At 42.7% G+C, this 18,257-nt stretch overlaps 1 protein-coding gene across 1 annotated transcript in view; it reads right to left on the bottom strand.

Annotated features, from left to right (window-relative positions):
• Positions 1-363: 363 nt before the first annotated feature.
• The window catches only part of LOC135897236 (sulfotransferase 1B1-like), a 34,292-nt gene continuing 16,398 nt past the window's right edge, over positions 364-18,257 (bottom strand). Inside the window, exons 3-4 of the mRNA XM_065425818.2 lie at positions 3,182-3,657; positions 364-962 (exon numbers count right to left, since the gene is read on the bottom strand). Of these exons, the coding sequence (XP_065281890.2) occupies positions 477-962; positions 3,182-3,657 (962 nt within the window). The 3' untranslated portion in view covers positions 364-476. The remainder of the gene's footprint in view (positions 963-3,181; positions 3,658-18,257) is intronic.

Here is an 18,257-nt window from a genome sequence, read left to right as displayed (position 1 = left end):
CGTAGGCACGCAGCATCGCATTCCCCTCCGCCCCAACTCTTAATTGTGTAAACCTCCATGATTAAATACCATTTATTTGAATTTTCATACGTAGCTCAATCATTTCTGTTTGTACGCTACAGCTCTTGTGCTTCATTATGGACCTGTCACTAAGCAGTGGAGATACACCACATGGATGACGAAACGAGGCTGCCAAAATAGATGAAGCAAATAGGAATGCAAGGAAAATAGAAGGCAAAAAGCCTAGATGACTTCATCCATGGTTTTTTTCTATTAGAGTGGAAGTTGTTACATAAAGGTGTATATAGCATGCGAATGTCAGGGGAATACAACAGCACACACACTGTGAGTGTCAGTGTGGTATTTTGCGTTTATTCAAGACATCTACAGTCAGATGTGTATTCTATGCCTCACCATCTGCGTACCGCCACACAAATGTACCATATTATGCGCAGTACACACAGATGCCTTAACACTTATGGGAGATCACAGTCATCCCAAATTGCCATGACGTCGCTCCCCTGTGTCTTTTTCGTGATCCATTCTTTCGTTCGCTGTACCTGCTCTGCAGTAAAATAGTTTCGCCAATCGCCGACGATCCCCTTGCGAACAAAGCCGGAGCCCTCATGCATTTCCTCCTTTACATTCACCATCTCCTTTATCATTGCAAAAGTCTCTGACTTCTCTGGTGCAGCTTTAAGCATCATCTTTGCCACGTCCATTGGTTTGCTAGGAAGTAAACTTTTCATGCTTTCCAGACTGCAGGCGTGGAGGACTGTCTGAAGAAGCTCATCGTCCTGACGCAACAAAGTTCCGTGGCCTTCGCCAAGAAAGTCAGCGATTTTGAGCACTTGCTCCCTGGTGTCCGCCTTCAGTTGTTCATATGTTATGAAAAGGATATTTTTTGATCCTCGATGCTCGTACCATGGCAGGAGGTGGTCAAAGTAGTCGCCGTAGAGTACCTGAGGGTGTGAAAAGTTACATATCGTTAGTTATGACGAATACACATCGTTGATTCAATAAAGACAAGCAAGCTTTTCTATAAGTGGACACAGCATATGGTTTCTGATCTGTTCTGATACAATCTGCACCGATTCCCCTCTCTTGCGTTAGGGTTTTTTGTTCTTTTAGTTCTTACCCAAGACTAAAATGGAATTCTGCACGTAGCCGTGGATTTCTTAAATTCTGCAACAACCTTAAGACTATGATTTATGTTGAAAGTGTGAATTAAAAGATAGACAGTTTGATCGTAAGACATTATTTAGAATAATTACCTATGCCGAATGTTTACAAAAAAACATAAAATGATTAGGGTAGTAGTTTTCAAGCCAACGCAAAGCAAGCAATAAAAAGAACGTACGCACTCTGGCAGTGCGCGCTGTGTGGTCTGGACATAAATAGCACAACTCAGCAGAGCATAACCAAACAAGCGTGAAGTTTCTGCAAAATTTTACTTTTTTACACCTTATTATTCATGATACCCGCCGTGGGGCTGCTTAGTGGCTATGGTGTTGGGCTGCTAAGCATGAGGTAGCGGAATCGAATCCTGGCCATTGCGGCCGCCTTTCGATTCGGGCGAAATGTGAAAACACGGGTGTTGTCATATTTAGTTGGACGTTAAAGAACCCCAGGTGGTCCTGAATTCAGGAGTCCCCCACTACGGCGTGCCTCATGATCAGGAAGTGTCACATCACGTAAAACGAAATAACGTTTTTTTTAATTACTCTAGATGAGCAGCAGTTGCAGATTGATATGTTATACATACCATTATATAGCCCGTTATTGCAAACATGGCAATTCCTACTCAGATGGACAAATGTACTGTCCAGCGATGCCTGTCTCAATGCCACACGCAGGACATCAAGTATCTCGCATTGCGTGATACGTGGAGCGAACGTGGCACCGTCTACGCCATGCCGCACATGCAATAGCGAGTAATGGGCTTCATTCCTCTGCACAACGACATGAGAGTAAGCCGCATGACAACTATTCACGCATTGACTAATATTTAATATTGCCCAATTTTGAACTCAGCTAACTAGGCGATTGCATTTTATAGACTGATCTGAGAAACTTAGGCGCCTACTAGAAATATGGCGTTGGTCTCAATCGCGTAAGATGTACTGCATTTTCTTAACCTTCTTTCATGTTACATCAACCACCAGCAGCTAACCACCATTTATACTATCTTATAAGTCCGCATATCCTTTTGTTTTTATCGTCAGATGTTAGTGGAGCACCCCTTTCAGCTATTTCATATTGACTATTAGGGCAGTGACGCACAACCATCGATAATAATTTTGCTCTCTGTGGGAGAATTTCTGAAACCTAAGAACTGTTCTGCCTATAACAGCATAACTGGCCGTTTTTGCCGTGGCATCGTACGAACACTCCTGAGTTATTATAGCTACTGTGCTTCATTAAAAGCGACGTCGCATTGATGGTGACTTTCGCTAGGTAATGTAGCTTGTCGGAAAAAGTGAAACATTTGTAATTTGGAAACGTATTAATCAAAAGGTCATTCATTGCAAACGGAATCTAGTGCACCCTGAAATACATTCAGTGGGGACATGTGAAAAAAAAAACAATCTGGAATTGTTATAAAGCGCATGGCAGTAGCAAAATGGGCTATAGGAAGGGGCGTATTACTATTTATTTGGAACTGAGCAGCGGAGGACTGTTTTTTTTTTCAAGATATGAGCATGGAATACCAGAAGGGTGGCCACCGTCGTTGTAACAAAATGACCAAATAAAGCAGTATTCATAAGGCAGCAACTGTCTAATATTACTAAAGCAAGCGGACTTCTCTCACGTTTGCTAATGACGGAAAAATGGTAGGGTTCTTCACGTGATATTGGGTTGAAAAATGACCGATCGTGCACAACTGTCACCCACACTGCGGACACTTTCCTGATCACTATAGCAGGCATTGCACGCTCCATACTCAGTACCTATGGGAATGCGGAAGGTTGAACATTGTGATAGATAAACTCTCCAGGAAAAAAGCAGAGTTTGCTGTGCGCACCGTTGTCAACAAGACAGTCATAATACCTCTGTGTCTCCGAGTCCGGCCAATTTCTAAAGGTCAGACGCATCGCATGTACGAATAAAATTAACTACCGCAAAGAAGTCACGTTCCCTCTGGTTTCACAGTGCATGTGCTAAAGTGGTAGAAAGTTACCTTTCCTGCCAAGTAGAGGTTGAGGAACTTCTCAAAGGAAACATCGGTGACAGTTTTAGGAGTCAGCCCCTTGATGAAGTGGTAGAAGGAAACGGCACAGTCGTACGGATTCCTGGCTACGTAGATATACTTGGCTCTATCCACCGGTCGTAAAACGTTGTACGGAAAGTGTGTCATCACGGGACCATTTCTCAAGGGGTTCTCCGCAGCAGAGGCTCCTGTCATTTCGATAAATGGGCTCATCAGTCTGAATGCACCCAAGTTGGTGACCGGTGCTGTACGAGTCAAAATGTTGTATACAATAAACTGCATCCAATTTGTGCCGCATTTAGGATACGTATCGATAAATATGTCTCCCTGCCGTGGCTTATAGTTGACAGCGGAGATGATAGCTTCATCCTTGAACAACTTGTGCAGCCACATCCCTTCGACGTAACGGTACGAGTCCTCGTCCATCGGGGCACTGCTGGTTGTCCCTGCGAATGAGGGTTGCAAAATGGATCGAACATATTATAAAGTGGTTTCGACAACGCCAAATTGTAAAATTGAAAGCATAGCGAAGCAGCTTTTCGGCAATGTTTTCCTGTTCAGGATGATCATTTCTAAGCTTCCTGGAATTCACAAATATCGACTGAGGCAGGTTAAAAATTTCTTGTTTTGCATTTGGATTATCCGATGAAGGAAAAATTACTAGCGTGATAAATCTAAGCATATATTACACTAATTTAAAATTGTCTAACTGACATCTTATCTAATTACCTTACGGCACATATTGCGATTTCCGGATTGTAGCAGGTGAGTTTGCAAGGTGGACCCTCTTGAAATTAAGCTCCAGGATGACAAGAGTTTCGAGATAATCTTTCGCAAAGTGCGGGACGAAATACATGGGCTCTCCAGTTACTTTTGTGCTTGCCTGAATAAAAGAGCGCCTTTTTAAAAATGTAAGTGGAACAACAATGTATTTTTGGTGAGCTTGATGGCACATATCTCCAAAGAGATGTAATTCTGGAAGTACATCCTAAGTCAATACACGATGCATACTCACCGGCTCCTATTCGTAAATATCAATGGGCCGCAATACAGGTAATTAGAAAGTTCAATAATAGTTTTTAAAATTATTTTAACATATGTCTTGATTTCTCGTGTAAGTAGTATCCACCTGTCTCAGTAATTCATCTGAAAGCCTTCAATTATGTTACTTGAAACGGCCAATTTTTCAAAATTTAGGAAATCTTCAAAATTATCACCATGTTTACTGAGAGCCGGTAAATATACAGTGGTAAAGCATCAAAGCTGCTTAATTACTCATTATTAGTAAGTTCATGCAGTTATTTTCGGAAAAACAACAAGTCACAAAGTGAAGCATAGTGAAATCCTTCCGCGATAATAAAACAAACATTTATGAAACAGAAAAAATAAACTTGTAAATGTTACGCTTTTCTAAGTGTCACTGTTTCTTGAGCTTTGCGGAGGTGTGAGTGCGCCAAAACGTATTAATAGGCGAAGTAATACATTGTTGTTCCCAGTCTTAAGGTAGGCGTTTTTAAGAGGAGCAGCACCAACGGAATATCCTTCGCAGTGTCCTCAGGCACATGCATGCCATCGGATGACCCGAGTCAAATGATCTGGCAAAATTACTCTCTAAAGTTCTGTTATATTATTTGCACATTCCGAGTCGACCTTGCGTCGTATCAATGGCAGTTGCACATACCCATCGACTGCCATAAGCATGGACCAGAGTGAGATAGATAATAGAGCAAGGAAAGAGCTTAACCATGACTCCATCCAGTTTGCTACCCTAAGCATGGAGAACGAGAGGGGGAGAGAAAGACGAGAGAGAGAGCCACGTCTCTTCGTACACGGCTATATATATATATATATATATATACGTGTGTGTGTGTGTATGTGTGTGTGAAATGCTTCGACGTATTCCCATAGGATCTTCAGAAACTGTGTAGTCATTTTTGTAGGCTGTTCAGTAGGCTTTCACTCGGACTGACGCGTCCCGTACAAAATCACGCGCAATTATGTCTACTGCCTGTAATAGACTGAATTGACGAGGTGCTCTGAACGTAACACAGAAACCAATATTTTGCCACCCCGATATGCTCTGCAGGTTCAGCGTCGTGCCTTTCGTTCTCTGCAAGGCAGCTGTCACATTCGAGGGCATCACAGTAGTGTCTAGCACGGCCTGAAATTGAAAACTTGCTTATGCTATTTAGACGGCATTGTAGTGTATATTCTTTCATACTGCCACATCTGCGGTGCCATGATGAAGTGATCGCCTGTCTTGTTCAGGTCGGACTACAACTCTTTACAAAAATACAAATCGAAAAAAAAATGAAATGCAGCTTCCCAAACAAGGCAATAAAGCTTCTGGGACAGCTGTTTAGGCAAGAAAGGCTTTCATCGGACCAGGAGAAGATTCCAGCAAATAGCAAAGCCATCAAACGTTGCGAGGGGAACAACTGGTACTGTGCATCTAGTACTGAGCTGCTCGTTCATCTTTCACGAGGACTGAACAGCTCGCTACGAATATTGAATATCGAGCTCGACATATTGCTTTGCATTGGACAGCGAGCATTTAGATAAAGAGCCAAACTGTTGCACACATAATTGCCTGAAGAGGCTTCTGTTGCATGCGTGCCGATGTGCTGTAAGTTGGTATATCTTTATAGTGTCCATACTTTCTCTATTTCTCCCTCCTCAAAAAATAAACACTCGTTGTTTACCTCTTTTAGTTCGATTTGCCCTACGATTATCTACAATTGCGCAACTAACATATTCATATGTAAAACAACAATAAAATTTCTGTAATTGTATTCCAATAAAAATAATGACATGCCAGAGAATAAAAATTTCTGCCGCTTTCTCAACAAAACTCGAACGCAAAATTCTGCACTCGGGTCTGATTCACGTAGAATGGGTAGTCTTTCTTTATAACTAAGTGCTCGAAGGGCGTAAAACCATGTCCCTAAGCATGTACGCATGTATGTATGTACGTATGCATACATGCATGTACGTATGCATGCATGCATGTACGTATGTTCATGCATGTACGTATGCATGCATACACGTACGTATGCATGCACGTATGCATGCATGCATGCATGTGCGTATGCATGCATGAAAGTATGTATGAAGAATGCGGCGTTTTGTGGCGCAAGGGCCACATATAGCCAAAAGAGTGTCAGGCCCGTGGTCATGAGTTCGCAGTGGAGGCATGAATTACGAGAGGTATATATTACATGGCTGTAAAGGAGCCTAAAACAGTCGCCATAAAGTGCGTAAAGCGTATATGTAACAAAATAACACCAATGGTTAATGAGCTATACTGTGGACATGAAAGATTGCGGAATTATGATGATATTGTAAATTACGTCACAGCTCTACATTTGCATGTAACACTACTGCCTTAGCAGAGCCCTTGAGATGAGGGGGTGTAGGGGCATGTACCACAGTGGCATCCTCTGGGAAGAGGATGTGCTATGAATTTATGAGGCTAAAAACGTGGAAGTCTACATAATTCAAGTATCCTAGAACTGCTTTGGTGTCAAAGAACCGTTCTGCACCAAGAAGCATTGCAGGATGGAGAGGGGTGTGCTGGTGGTATACAAGAGGAAAACGTTTCTCCCAGTTTCGGCTTCCCGACACTCCAGGAGGACGGTTAGCCAAGGTCCAAAGAATGGCCACCTCTCCCCACATCTACGACAGGTTGGAGGCTCATTTGCAGTCAGTAAAAATTATGGGTGCCATAGGTCTGTCCAATCCCGGGTGGTCAGAATAGGACATCAATTCGTCGTGTTTCCGTTTTGCAGGGTCAGGAACCTAACTGTGGCTTAATCATGTGAAGCTTGTTCGTTGTTTCAACGTGCCGCAAGCGCTCTCAGTGGCTTGGCAGTTTCATTTATAAGATAGGCTTCAGATCAGTGACAGCGACAGCAACGATAGGAGTAATAGCTTGCGATGTGAGTGACACGTCCATTTGGTCTGCTAGTACATTACCCTCGATGCCTCTGGGGCCAGATACACAGCATTTAATGACATGCTTGTTAGATATATGCGCTGTACAGAGAACAGAATACAGGTGAATAAGTGCCGGGTTTTTGGGCTTACAGAGTGACTTCTTGTTAATTACAGAGAACCTCTTCATAATTTTTTGAACTGCATTTTTTATTTGATAATTGTAAATTTGCTTTTGAACGTATGAATCGTAATACCGCTGTCATGTACGTGGGCCTTTAGGTATTTTCGAGTGGTGTTACTACCGCTTTTCGCAAAAGGGACCCCCAACTGTCGCTGGAAATAAATATTTGATTGATTGATTGATTGATTGATTGATTGACTTCAAGGCTTTTACGACGCTAAGCGAGCCTGTAAATATAATTGCTCTTTGAAGTTTTCATTTGTTTATATGCTTCACAGTCCACAATAGTATATAGGCTTCAGCCGTAAATATACTTTTTTCTGTGCAGTACACCGGATTCTCAGGAGGATGGACCAACGCATGTATAAGGCAACCCGACATGTGACTTAGAAGCGTCTTTGTAAAACTCTGTGCTCGAATACTTGCACTGGAGTTCTAAGAAAGGCATTTTAATGTGTGCCTCTGGCAGATGTTTAGTGAACTCTACGAAGCAGGCACGTACCCAGGGGGGGGCCCGGGGGGGCCCGGGCCCCCCCCGAAATCAAGTGGCCTACCCCCCCCCCCCCCCCTGCCCACCCCACGCCACCACTCCTCACACATTCCTATAGCGTCGCCAGATCATTGTTGAGACTTGGCAGCTGTTCATCGGTCAGCATTATGCTGCCTTTTTCACTCCTTTTAGATGGCGGTAGTTATCGGCATCTCTTGTAATGTGAAGGACAGTTTTCTCGTAGATTCCGCACCCGCGCGATTAACTTGAGATGCGTTCAGTTGTCACCATCTATTCAACCGTCACGCGCATAGCTGTTGCTTTTATTAGTTCAACCTTCTTTGTTTAGGCTGATCCTGGGACCAGGAGAGGGATGCGGTTGTTACTCAGCTGGTCTGTACCCTCATGGAACGAGTTGCGGCCGGAGAAAACACCAATTGCGTTTAACTTTTCCCTTTGCTTCATTATTTCCTTGAGTTACGGCTCGCCGCGACGCTGGCAGATGCCCGGAACCATATACACGTGATATGGGTTAGATAAGGTGGAAAATAAGATAATGTGAAAGAGCGTCCATCATGAAACCCTGCAATAACCCTTAAACCCATAAGCAAGATGACTGTCGCCCATTACCTTGTCTGTTTTTTCCTAATTGTATAGCACTTTTCGTGCAAAATTGGAAACTGGAAACAAAAATCTCAAGGAGTTGAGAAATTAAGCGATCTACTAAGGGAGAAAGCCAAGGCAACAACCAAACTGCAAGCAAAAGCGAATAATAAAAAGTTAACCATTGTTTATGAGAATATTTATGGATCAACATATTGTCACGTGGTAGTGACGGCGAAGAAAGAAGCAGTACGGTGGAATACAAAACTAGCTTTTATTGGGCGAACCTGTGCCCACAAAACACGCTACACTTATAGCACAACGAAAGCGGCGAACACAGTCGGCGATCGTCGAAAATCTGATCAGCGGGTCAAGCGCGTCGTCTTTTATAGAGCAGTCGTCGAATGTTCCAGACTAATTGTTCGGACCCGCGTGCCTTCCACAAAGTTCTACACCATTCGCGTTACGCGATGAAATCAGATAACACAAGGTTCGGCGACAACAGACAGCCGGGTAGAAGCATCGATAACTTTCCAGAAACATCAGATACATTCAGGCGCGTCCCTCGCTGTGCGATTACAGTTGTTAAGTGGCGAAACGTGGTCGCCCGATAAAGATAAGTACACGTGTCAATATTTTTATTTAAAAAGGAAGTAGAGAAAACGCCGCCGGAAGTGGAGAATAATTACTTGCTTTGGATGACGCTTCTACAGTTATCGGTCGAACCGCCTCACGTAGCCACTTCTGTGCTTATATATGTGGGTGTTTTTCTAACCTTTCACGGTGAGCGCAGTACGTCTAGAATCGCAGAGTCCTGCGCTCTACGCGGTTGTATGGGACTGGCGGCTACACAGCGTTACGCAATTCGCGGAACTGTCAACGCGGATCCACAAGGCGAAAATAACTGATATTCGAAACTATAACATCAGAAAGACTGAAGAAGCCGTAAAACAAATGAACGCAGCCTGAAATCAGTAAAAAAGAAACCTGGCATAGGACAAACCATGATGTATGCACTAAAAGATAAGGATAATATCATAAGCAATCTGGAAGATATAGTAAAAGCAGCGGAAAAATTCTAAGCTGACCAGTATACAGTACCCAGAGGGGTCACCATACCTCACTTAGAAACAGTGATGAACAGGATACAGAAACTCTCCTATAACTACCGATGAGGTCAGAAAGGCCCTGCAAGACATGAAACGATGAAGAGCGTCAGGATAAGGTGGAATAACAGTCGATTTAATCAAAAATGGAGGAGACATAATGCTTGGAAAACTGACGGCTCTTTATACGAAGTGTCTATCGACTGCAAGGGTCCCAGAAAGCTGGAAGAATGCAGACATTATACTAATCCACAAAAAAGGAGACGTTAAAGAATTGAAAAATTATAGGACCATTAGCTTGCTCCCAGTATTATATAAGATATTTACCAAAATAATCTCCAATAGAATAAGGGCAACACTAGATTTTGTCAACCGAGGGAACAGGCTGGCTTCAGGAAGAGATACCTTACAATGGATCACATCCATGTCATCAATCAGGTTATCGCGAAGTCTGCAGAGTACAATAAGCCTCTCTATGTGACTTATATAGATTACAAACATGCATTTGATTCAGTAGAGATACCAGCAGTCTAGAGGTACTATTTAATCAAGGACTACAGAACGCTTACGTAAAAAGCTTAAAAAATATTGCTACATGCGTGTGGTATTTCTTTGTTTGAACGAGGTGCGTGGGCGCCATCACTCCAGAAAAGAGGAGGAAGAACGAACTGGGCTCGCGCTGTGAATCTAACCGGTCAGCGCTGCAACCGTTGTTGTAAATATAATCTATAAATAGTTTCTCGTCTTACTGACTCGTCCTTCGCGTAAGAATATCTACAGAGGTTCTACAGCTACCTTATTTCTACACAAGAAAAGCAGGGAGATACCTATAGGGAAAGGGGTCAGACAGGGAGACACAATTTTCACTGCGTGCTTAGAAGAATTCAAGCTATTAAACTGGGAAGGCTTAGGAGTAAAGATCGACGGCAATTATCTCAGCAACCTTCGGTTTGCGGCTGACATTGTTCTATTCAACAACAATGCAGACGAGTTACAACAAATGATTCGTGACCTTAACAGAGAGAATGTAAGAGTGGGGTTGAATATTAATATGCAGAAGATGAAGATAGTGATAAATAGCCGGGCAAAGAAACAAGAGATCAGGATTGCCAGTCGGCCACTAGAGACGGTGAAGGGGTACGTATACCTAGGTTAAATAATCACAGGGAACCCTGATCATGAGAAGGAAATTTACAGAAGAATAAAAATAGGTTGGATCGCATACGGCAGACATTGCCAGCTCCTGACTGGAAGCTTACCATTATTATTGAAAAGTAAGGTGTGCAATCAGTGCATTTTGCCAGTGCTGACATATGGGGCAGAGACTTGAGAATAGGTTAAAGACCGCGCAAAGAGCGATCGAACGAAGATTGCTAGACACAACGTTAAGAGAGAGAAAAAGAGCGGTTTGGATCAGAGAGCGAACGGGTATAGACAATACTCTAATTGACATCAAAAGGTAAAAATGTAGCTGAGAAGGTCATGTAATGCGCCGGTTAGATATCCGTTGAACCATAAGGGTTACAGAATGGGTACCAAGAGAAGGAAAACGCAATCGAGGACGACAAAACACTAAGTGGAGTGATGAAATTAGGAAATTCGCGGGTGCTAGTTGGAATCGGTTGGCGCAGGACAGGGGTAAATGGAGATCGCAGGGAGATGCCTTCGTCCTGCAGTGGACATAAAATATGATGATGATGATGATGATGATGATGATGATGGAGGTGGTGGGCCCCCCCCGAAAAAAAATCCTGGGTACGTGCCTGCTACGAAGTATGTGTCACTCTCTATCATCTGGCGCTGCCATGGCGGTAGCAATTTTGCTGGGGCCATGTGACAATCTTCAAGAACTGGAACACCCACTTCTTCACTAAGGTTCCTCACACGCAAAGTCAACCGCCTTCTCGCTGCGGGTTGTTTATCGAAGAGTGTGGATGCGGTCACGTCAGTTACGGTGGAGTCAGACCGATGGTCATGGTTCGAATTTATTTTCAGGGAATATGTAAAACTTGTATACGACCTGTGAAGATGGAGCGAACCCACATTTGCTTCTCCATAAAGGCTTTATACGGGGCTTGCTATGAAGGCTGTGGTCGTGCGGTGGATTCCTAAATGGTGGACAGGATCCGACAACTTTAAAGCACTTGGTGAAGCGGGGTGGATTCCTAAATGGTGGACAGGATCCGACAACATTAAAGCACTATGGTGCCGTAGTCAAGGCGTGGGCCGACAGGACATTTCTACAAGTTCAAAAGACATTTGTTGTCACTGCCTCATGTTGTGCTTGATAGAAGCTTCAATAAGTTCATTGTTTTGAGGCACTTTGCCTTCAAGTATATATACGCGGGATGAATGTGAGTTTTAAGTCTAATATGATGCCGAGAAACTTGTGCTCGGCACTTACAGGTAAGCTACTATAAGATATCTCAATAGTAGGGTCTGATAGCATTCCTGTGTTATTCGTGAAAAGAACGCATGTACTTTTCGGTGGGCTCAACCGAAAACCCTTTTCATCAGTCTATTTTGCTACTTTACTTAAGGTATGCTGGACACGTCGTTGGCAGATAGCAAGGTGGCATGATTTAAATCCATTCTGTACATCGTCTATATATACAGACTATAATCAAATCAAATCAAGTTTATTCATTACAAACAAAGAAACGGTTACATTTTTGTTTTACAGACGAGGGTCCCAAAGTCGAAGACTGTAACCGGGACCCTCAGTGGGTAAATATCAGAAAAAAAAATTACATAGGTGGCAGGACAGAAATAAAACTTATAGAATGTACACTAACAGAAACGAAGAGCTGTAGTGCAACAACAGAAAAGTGATTGTGATGACAATGTACAGTAATACTAACAAAAAAAATGGCTTTGGCTTAGCTAAGGTTAAGCCCAGGATGCGAAGCATACTAGCCTTTATTTTAACGCGACAGCGTTAAGGAGCTCGTGTCGCAGAAAAGCCGGTGTCGTCGGCGTTGGCTCAGGCGTGCGGCGCTTGCTCAGGCGCACATTTCGTTGTCGCGCCGAACGCTGCGTTGCTCGACGCTCACCGCGTCCGATGCGGGGCGCGTAGTCGCTACGCCGTGGCAAGGCCACCTAGAAACAGTCTCTGTAGCACGCCGCAACCTTCGCTTCTCATTCCAACGAGCAGCTCTGTCTCCAGGAGGCATCTCACCTCGTGAGTGTCTAGCAGAGGCAAGCGCAGCTGCTTGTATACCGCCGCGACGCCGCGAGCGACGGCGTGAGTTGGAGCACCGTTTCTCCTCTGTCGTGACGTCACGGTGTCACGTGGTCAGCCTTGAAGGCGACGCCGCGAGCGACGGTGCGAGTTGGAGCCCCGTTTCTCCTCTGTCGTGACGTCGCGGTGTCACGTGGTATTGAAGGCGACACCGCCGCGCCTGAAGAGCTGGGTTGAGCTCTAGTAATATGCTTCGCATAAAATGAAAATAATATCGGCGTACAACAGAACCTTTATATTATGTAAAGAAGGAACAGAACGAAATAGAGAAAAATATGATCGGCAGGCCAAGATGAACTTGAAGTAAAAATATAAGTGTGCTAGAAATATACATATACAAAATTTTGACAGACACAAAATACATGAGAATACATAAAAAGAAGCATTATGAACAAAACGACTAAAGACAACAGCAAGCATGTGAACAGCAAAACATAAGAGAAATAGTGATAATAAATAATACATTTGGAACCATAACTGCGTCACTGCGCCAAAAGGAACTCTTTAAGGGATTTTTGAAGGCATAGAATGATGTGAGTGATTTTATGTTTAATGGTGAGTGATTCCATAAAGATATGCCAGCGAAAGAAGATGTTAGTTTACCATAGTTGGTACGGACACGAGGCAGTAAAAAATTTCTGTTAAAGGCAAACCTAGTTCTATTGTAGTTATGTAAATCATTTAGGTCAATGAATTCGTAAAGCAATTGGTTGTTAAGTAACTTGAAAAATAAGATTGTTAAATTATATTGAAACCAGTTCACGGTCGTTAAAAATGAGGTTTTGACGGAGCAAAATGGATGCATTTGACTGACGAGGACTGCTAGTAATGATACGAATGGCTTGATTTTGTTAATGCTGAAGTGATGACAGGTGGCAGTTGTACGTGTTGCCCCAGACAGTGATTCCATAGTTAATATGACTATGAATAAAAGCAAAGTAACGTGATAAAACAGCCTTGCGAGAAAAGAACGCGCGTGCTTTTATTAGAGCGCGAATGCCAAATGCCATTTTTTTTTCTTAATATTGTTAACGCGGGAGTCAAATTTGAGGTTAGCGTCCAGGAGAACACCGAGGAATAGAACCAAGTCACCGGCTGGTATTTGATGAGCACCAAGTATTAACGCTAGTAGAGAAGTTAGGACCCTGTGACCACTATAGAATATATTTATTTTTCTCTGGAATAATAATTAGGTAATTACTGAGACACCATTCTATAATGTCAGTTAGCGCAGCATTTAACTTTGATGTTAAAGAGAATAACGACGTGACTGATAATTATATGGTGGTGTCATCGGCGTATAAAACGCAGTGAAATGAATGTAAAAGGTCAGGTAAGTCATTAATGTAAATAATAAATAGTAATGGACCGAGAATGGACCCCTGGGGTACAGCTAAGTTAATTATCTTAGTTTGAGAAAGGGCACCCGATACAGAAACCACGTACTGCCTATCCAACAAATAGCTTCTTAATAGAGTTAAGGCGGGAACAGTAGTACCGTATGCTTCAAGTTTAGTGAACAAAATGCTGTGGTTAATCGTGTCAAAAGCTTTGGTGAAATCCAAAAAGACAGAGCCAACGAATTTACCACAATCTATAGATTTCTTAATAAAATCGGTTAAAGAGAGCAATGCTAAGCAAGTAGAACTTCCGGAAAGGAATCCGAACTGACAGGGATTAATTGTACTCAATTTTTCAAGGTAGTTATTTAAACGTTTAACTAATAAATGTTCAATAATCTTACTTAAAGACGAAAGAATAGATATTGGTCTGTAGTTAGAAATTAGGTCTTTGGCACCTTTCTTAAATACGGGAATGAGCTTAGCCTTCTTTAGACATAGAGGAAAAGTGCCAGATTCGAAAATTCGATTAGTTATGATACATATTGGTTCAGAAATAATATTAGCAACTAACTGTAAATGGTGTGCTCGAATGTTATCTAAACCTGGACTTGTGTTTTTAAGGCTACAGATTGTTAAATGCACCTCTGGAACAGTAACAGGCGAAAGAAAAAATGAGTGAGGTAACCTAGACAAGGTTGGCTGAGTGATTGGGTTGTTATTTATTTGTGTCACGGCAAAATAGTCGCTAAAGGCATTGGCAGCATGAGTGGGCTCGCGGTATGTTGTACCATTCAGGTTAATTTTAGAACATTGCTCAGGCGTAGAATATTGATTCATGAATTCGTTCAGAAGCTTCCATTGCGTTTTTGGATTATTGCTGTGTTTATTAAATTCATTATCATAGTAGCGCCTTTTAGCCTGTTTAAGTAGCGTGTTAAAAACATAACAATATTTTTTATAACGCAGAGCCAGCTTAGAGATAAAAGGTTGCCGCTTAGTTTTCCTGTATAGCTTATCTTTTTTCCTTAAGCTGGTCAGTAACGCGGACGTCATCCACGGGTTGCAGGCATACTTATATTTATTCTTACACCTAACGGTCCGGGTGCTTATTGATACGGCATGTAAAAACAGCGCAGAGAATTTATCAACTGCTGCAGCCGGATCTTCCAATAGATTTAGCTGAGTCCAATTAGTATTGCTAACGGTATCAATAAATGTATCTTGGTTAAATACTGATGTACTGAAAGAGATGTTGAGGATTCCCACTAGACTGTTAAATGTAACGAAAATGGGAAAATGATCGGTTATATCACTACGTACTACTCCCGACACAGGGGACGGTGTCATGTTAGATAACACATGATCAAGAAGTGTTTGCGTTACGTTATTGCTACATCTGGATGGCGGTTAATAAGCGACTCGTAGCCATATCCGAAAAAGCAATCCGAGTAGGCAGAATATGCGCTGGTATTTGTATCGAGTAAGTTGATGTTAATGTCACCCACGATTGAAACATTCTTGTTTTCGAACGATAATTTGTTAAGTATGACGTCGAGAGCAAGTAGGAAGTCAGTGACAAAAGATGACGGGGCGCGATAGATGGAACCAAGAATAAGATTTTTCCGATTATGTGCAAAGAAACGTTGTTCAGCCTCAATCCAAATAGTCTCACAGGAACTAACATTTATTGAAAGATCCTGCCTACGTGTGTAAGTGATGTCCGAAGCAATGAAAATAGCAGCACCTCCATGATTATTAGACGAACGATGACAGTAATCAGAACTGTAAGATGGAAAACCGTATAAATTGAAATCATTGTCAGAAAGCCAGGTCTCAGAAACACAAATAAACGAGAAAGAGTGATCAAGATTGTTGATAAAGTTACTAATGTTATCATGATTCCTCCTAAGGCTTCGAGCGTTAAAATGGATTAATGAACGATTATTATTTGAAAGTTGATACTTAAATCTTTGTGGGGATATCAAAGACATGGCAGATTAAGGTGCGCACGCGCAAGGAAAAGATGAATGAAAGACGGTTAGGTTAAGATGCGCAGGTCCGCCTCAGCTGAAATGCGGAATACTTTGCTGTCACTGGTCTTGCGAGCTTTAATGAGACAATTATCTGTTTATCTGTCCACAGGAGCTGCCAGTTGCTATGCTTCTTTAGCGCGAGTGCCTTCGCGAAAAGCCTCTTGTTGTCGGGAGTTAAATGGTCATTTACAAAGACTGGAGCTGGGGGTGGAGTGGAGCCTGAGATACCAATTTGGTTACTTTGTAGGCGAGCCTTTCTCGCTTTGCGCAGAAATTCGGTTTTATTGTCACGGAAGCAGAAGCGGGCAATTATGTTTTTTTTTTTGCCAGACTTCGTGGCCATGCGATGTACGGTGTCTAGGTTCGAGGGCGAAACAGGGCATTCAATCACGTCACCCATTAATTTGAGAATCATTGTTCTTTGGACAGCCATGCCAAAGAATTCATTTTCACATTAAACAGTGTGCAGTTTAGCCAACCACATTGCGGAACAACCGCTTACTGGGTGAAAAACGTCGACAAGGCATGGCCCACCCTTACACGGAAAGTGCGGTTAGAAATGCAACTTTCGAAAGTACTTAACATATTGCCGCGGACACCAATAGCGGGAAGGTCTCGGATAACACCAAAGCGCTATGATCTGTCCTACGCTTTCTCCAAATGAAGAAATATGGAAGGGAAAACTGTTTGCGAATGAAGGCATGCCTTAAGCAGACAACGTGGTCTGTAGTCAGCCTACGTTCTCTGAAGAAACACTGGAAAGGATCTACTATTTATTTCCTTTCTAGGAGGCAGACAAGGTGCCGGTTTGTCTTCTTTCCAAGCAGCTTGCACAGACACCTTGTCAAAGCAATAGGTATGTAGCTACTAGGTAAGGAAGGGTCCTCGCCTGGTTTGAGTATGGAGACTATTGTAGCCTCGCCTCAGAAAGATGGAAAAGACCCAGCAGCCCATATAACTTTAAAAAGAAAGAGTATTGTTTTCTATGTTTCAGAGTAATAATAATAATAATTATGGGGTTTTACGTGCCAAAACCACTTTCTGATTATGAGGCACGCCGTAGTGGAGGACTTCGGAAATTTCGACCACCTGGGGTTCTTCAACGTGCACCTAAATCTAAGTACACGGGTGTTTTCGCATTTCGCCCCCATCGAAATGCGGCCGCCGTGGCCGGGATTCGATCCCGCGACCACATGCTCAGCAGCCCAACACCATAGCCAATGAGTAACCACAGCGGGTCGTTTCAGAGTGTAGATGCTTGATAATTTCATTTATGGTACGGTCACTACTTGGTGCTGAATTGTTGGAAGAAGCAAAATTTTTTTTAAGGTCAGCTAAACTGAACAGGCGGTTGCACTCTCCTTTTTGGCCGGATTTCCGATCAAGAGGTTGTTGCTCTGCTGGTTCTTTCAACCTCTGGAATAATTGCGTGCAGGGAGTTGCACTGCAGGTACATTTAATGTGTTCACCCAGGCAATCTGCCTGAACTTCCAGGCACTACTACTTACTAAGGACAGGTGGGGGGAAGGGAGCTTCGTCTCGCAGGCTTTCAATTTATTCACCCTATTACATACTTTCGGCTCTTCCGTGTAAGAATTTATACCAGATATGCACAACTCTCAGGTCTCTGTATGTTACGTCGACGTGTTCTCCTGTCTTGCTCTTTGACCTGTTTGAAATTAACGAAGTTTTCTGCGTTTGGAGAATTACGAAGCAGTCGCCAAGCTTTGTTTTAATTTTTCCACGCTTTCCTACATTCATCATTGCACCATGACATGCGATGCTTATTATCCAGTCTGTTAGTTTGTGTGACGCATTTTGTTGCAGCGTCTATAATAAAACATGTTTAGTACGCCACATCATCGACCAGATTAAAAGCATAAAAGTTATCTGCGCCTAAATATGTGAGCTCTCGAAACAGTTCTCAGTTCGCTGATTCGACGTTCCATTGGAGAAAATGTGGCGAGCACACATTTTGTTTTATTAGGTTTAACATAATTGGGAAGTGATCGCTCCCAAAGATTTTCTTGAGAACATGCCACTCCATGTATGGCACTAGTATGTTCAACATTATGGTTAAATCTATCGATGAGTCGGTGCTATGTGCAACATT

Source organism: Dermacentor albipictus, unplaced genomic scaffold (genome assembly GCF_038994185.2).
Source record: "Dermacentor albipictus isolate Rhodes 1998 colony unplaced genomic scaffold, USDA_Dalb.pri_finalv2 scaffold_35, whole genome shotgun sequence".
NCBI classification, from domain to species: Eukaryota; Metazoa; Arthropoda; class Arachnida; order Ixodida; family Ixodidae; genus Dermacentor; species Dermacentor albipictus.
The sequence above is the reverse complement of the archived record's forward strand: the minus strand, read 5'-3'. Positions and strand labels throughout refer to the sequence as shown.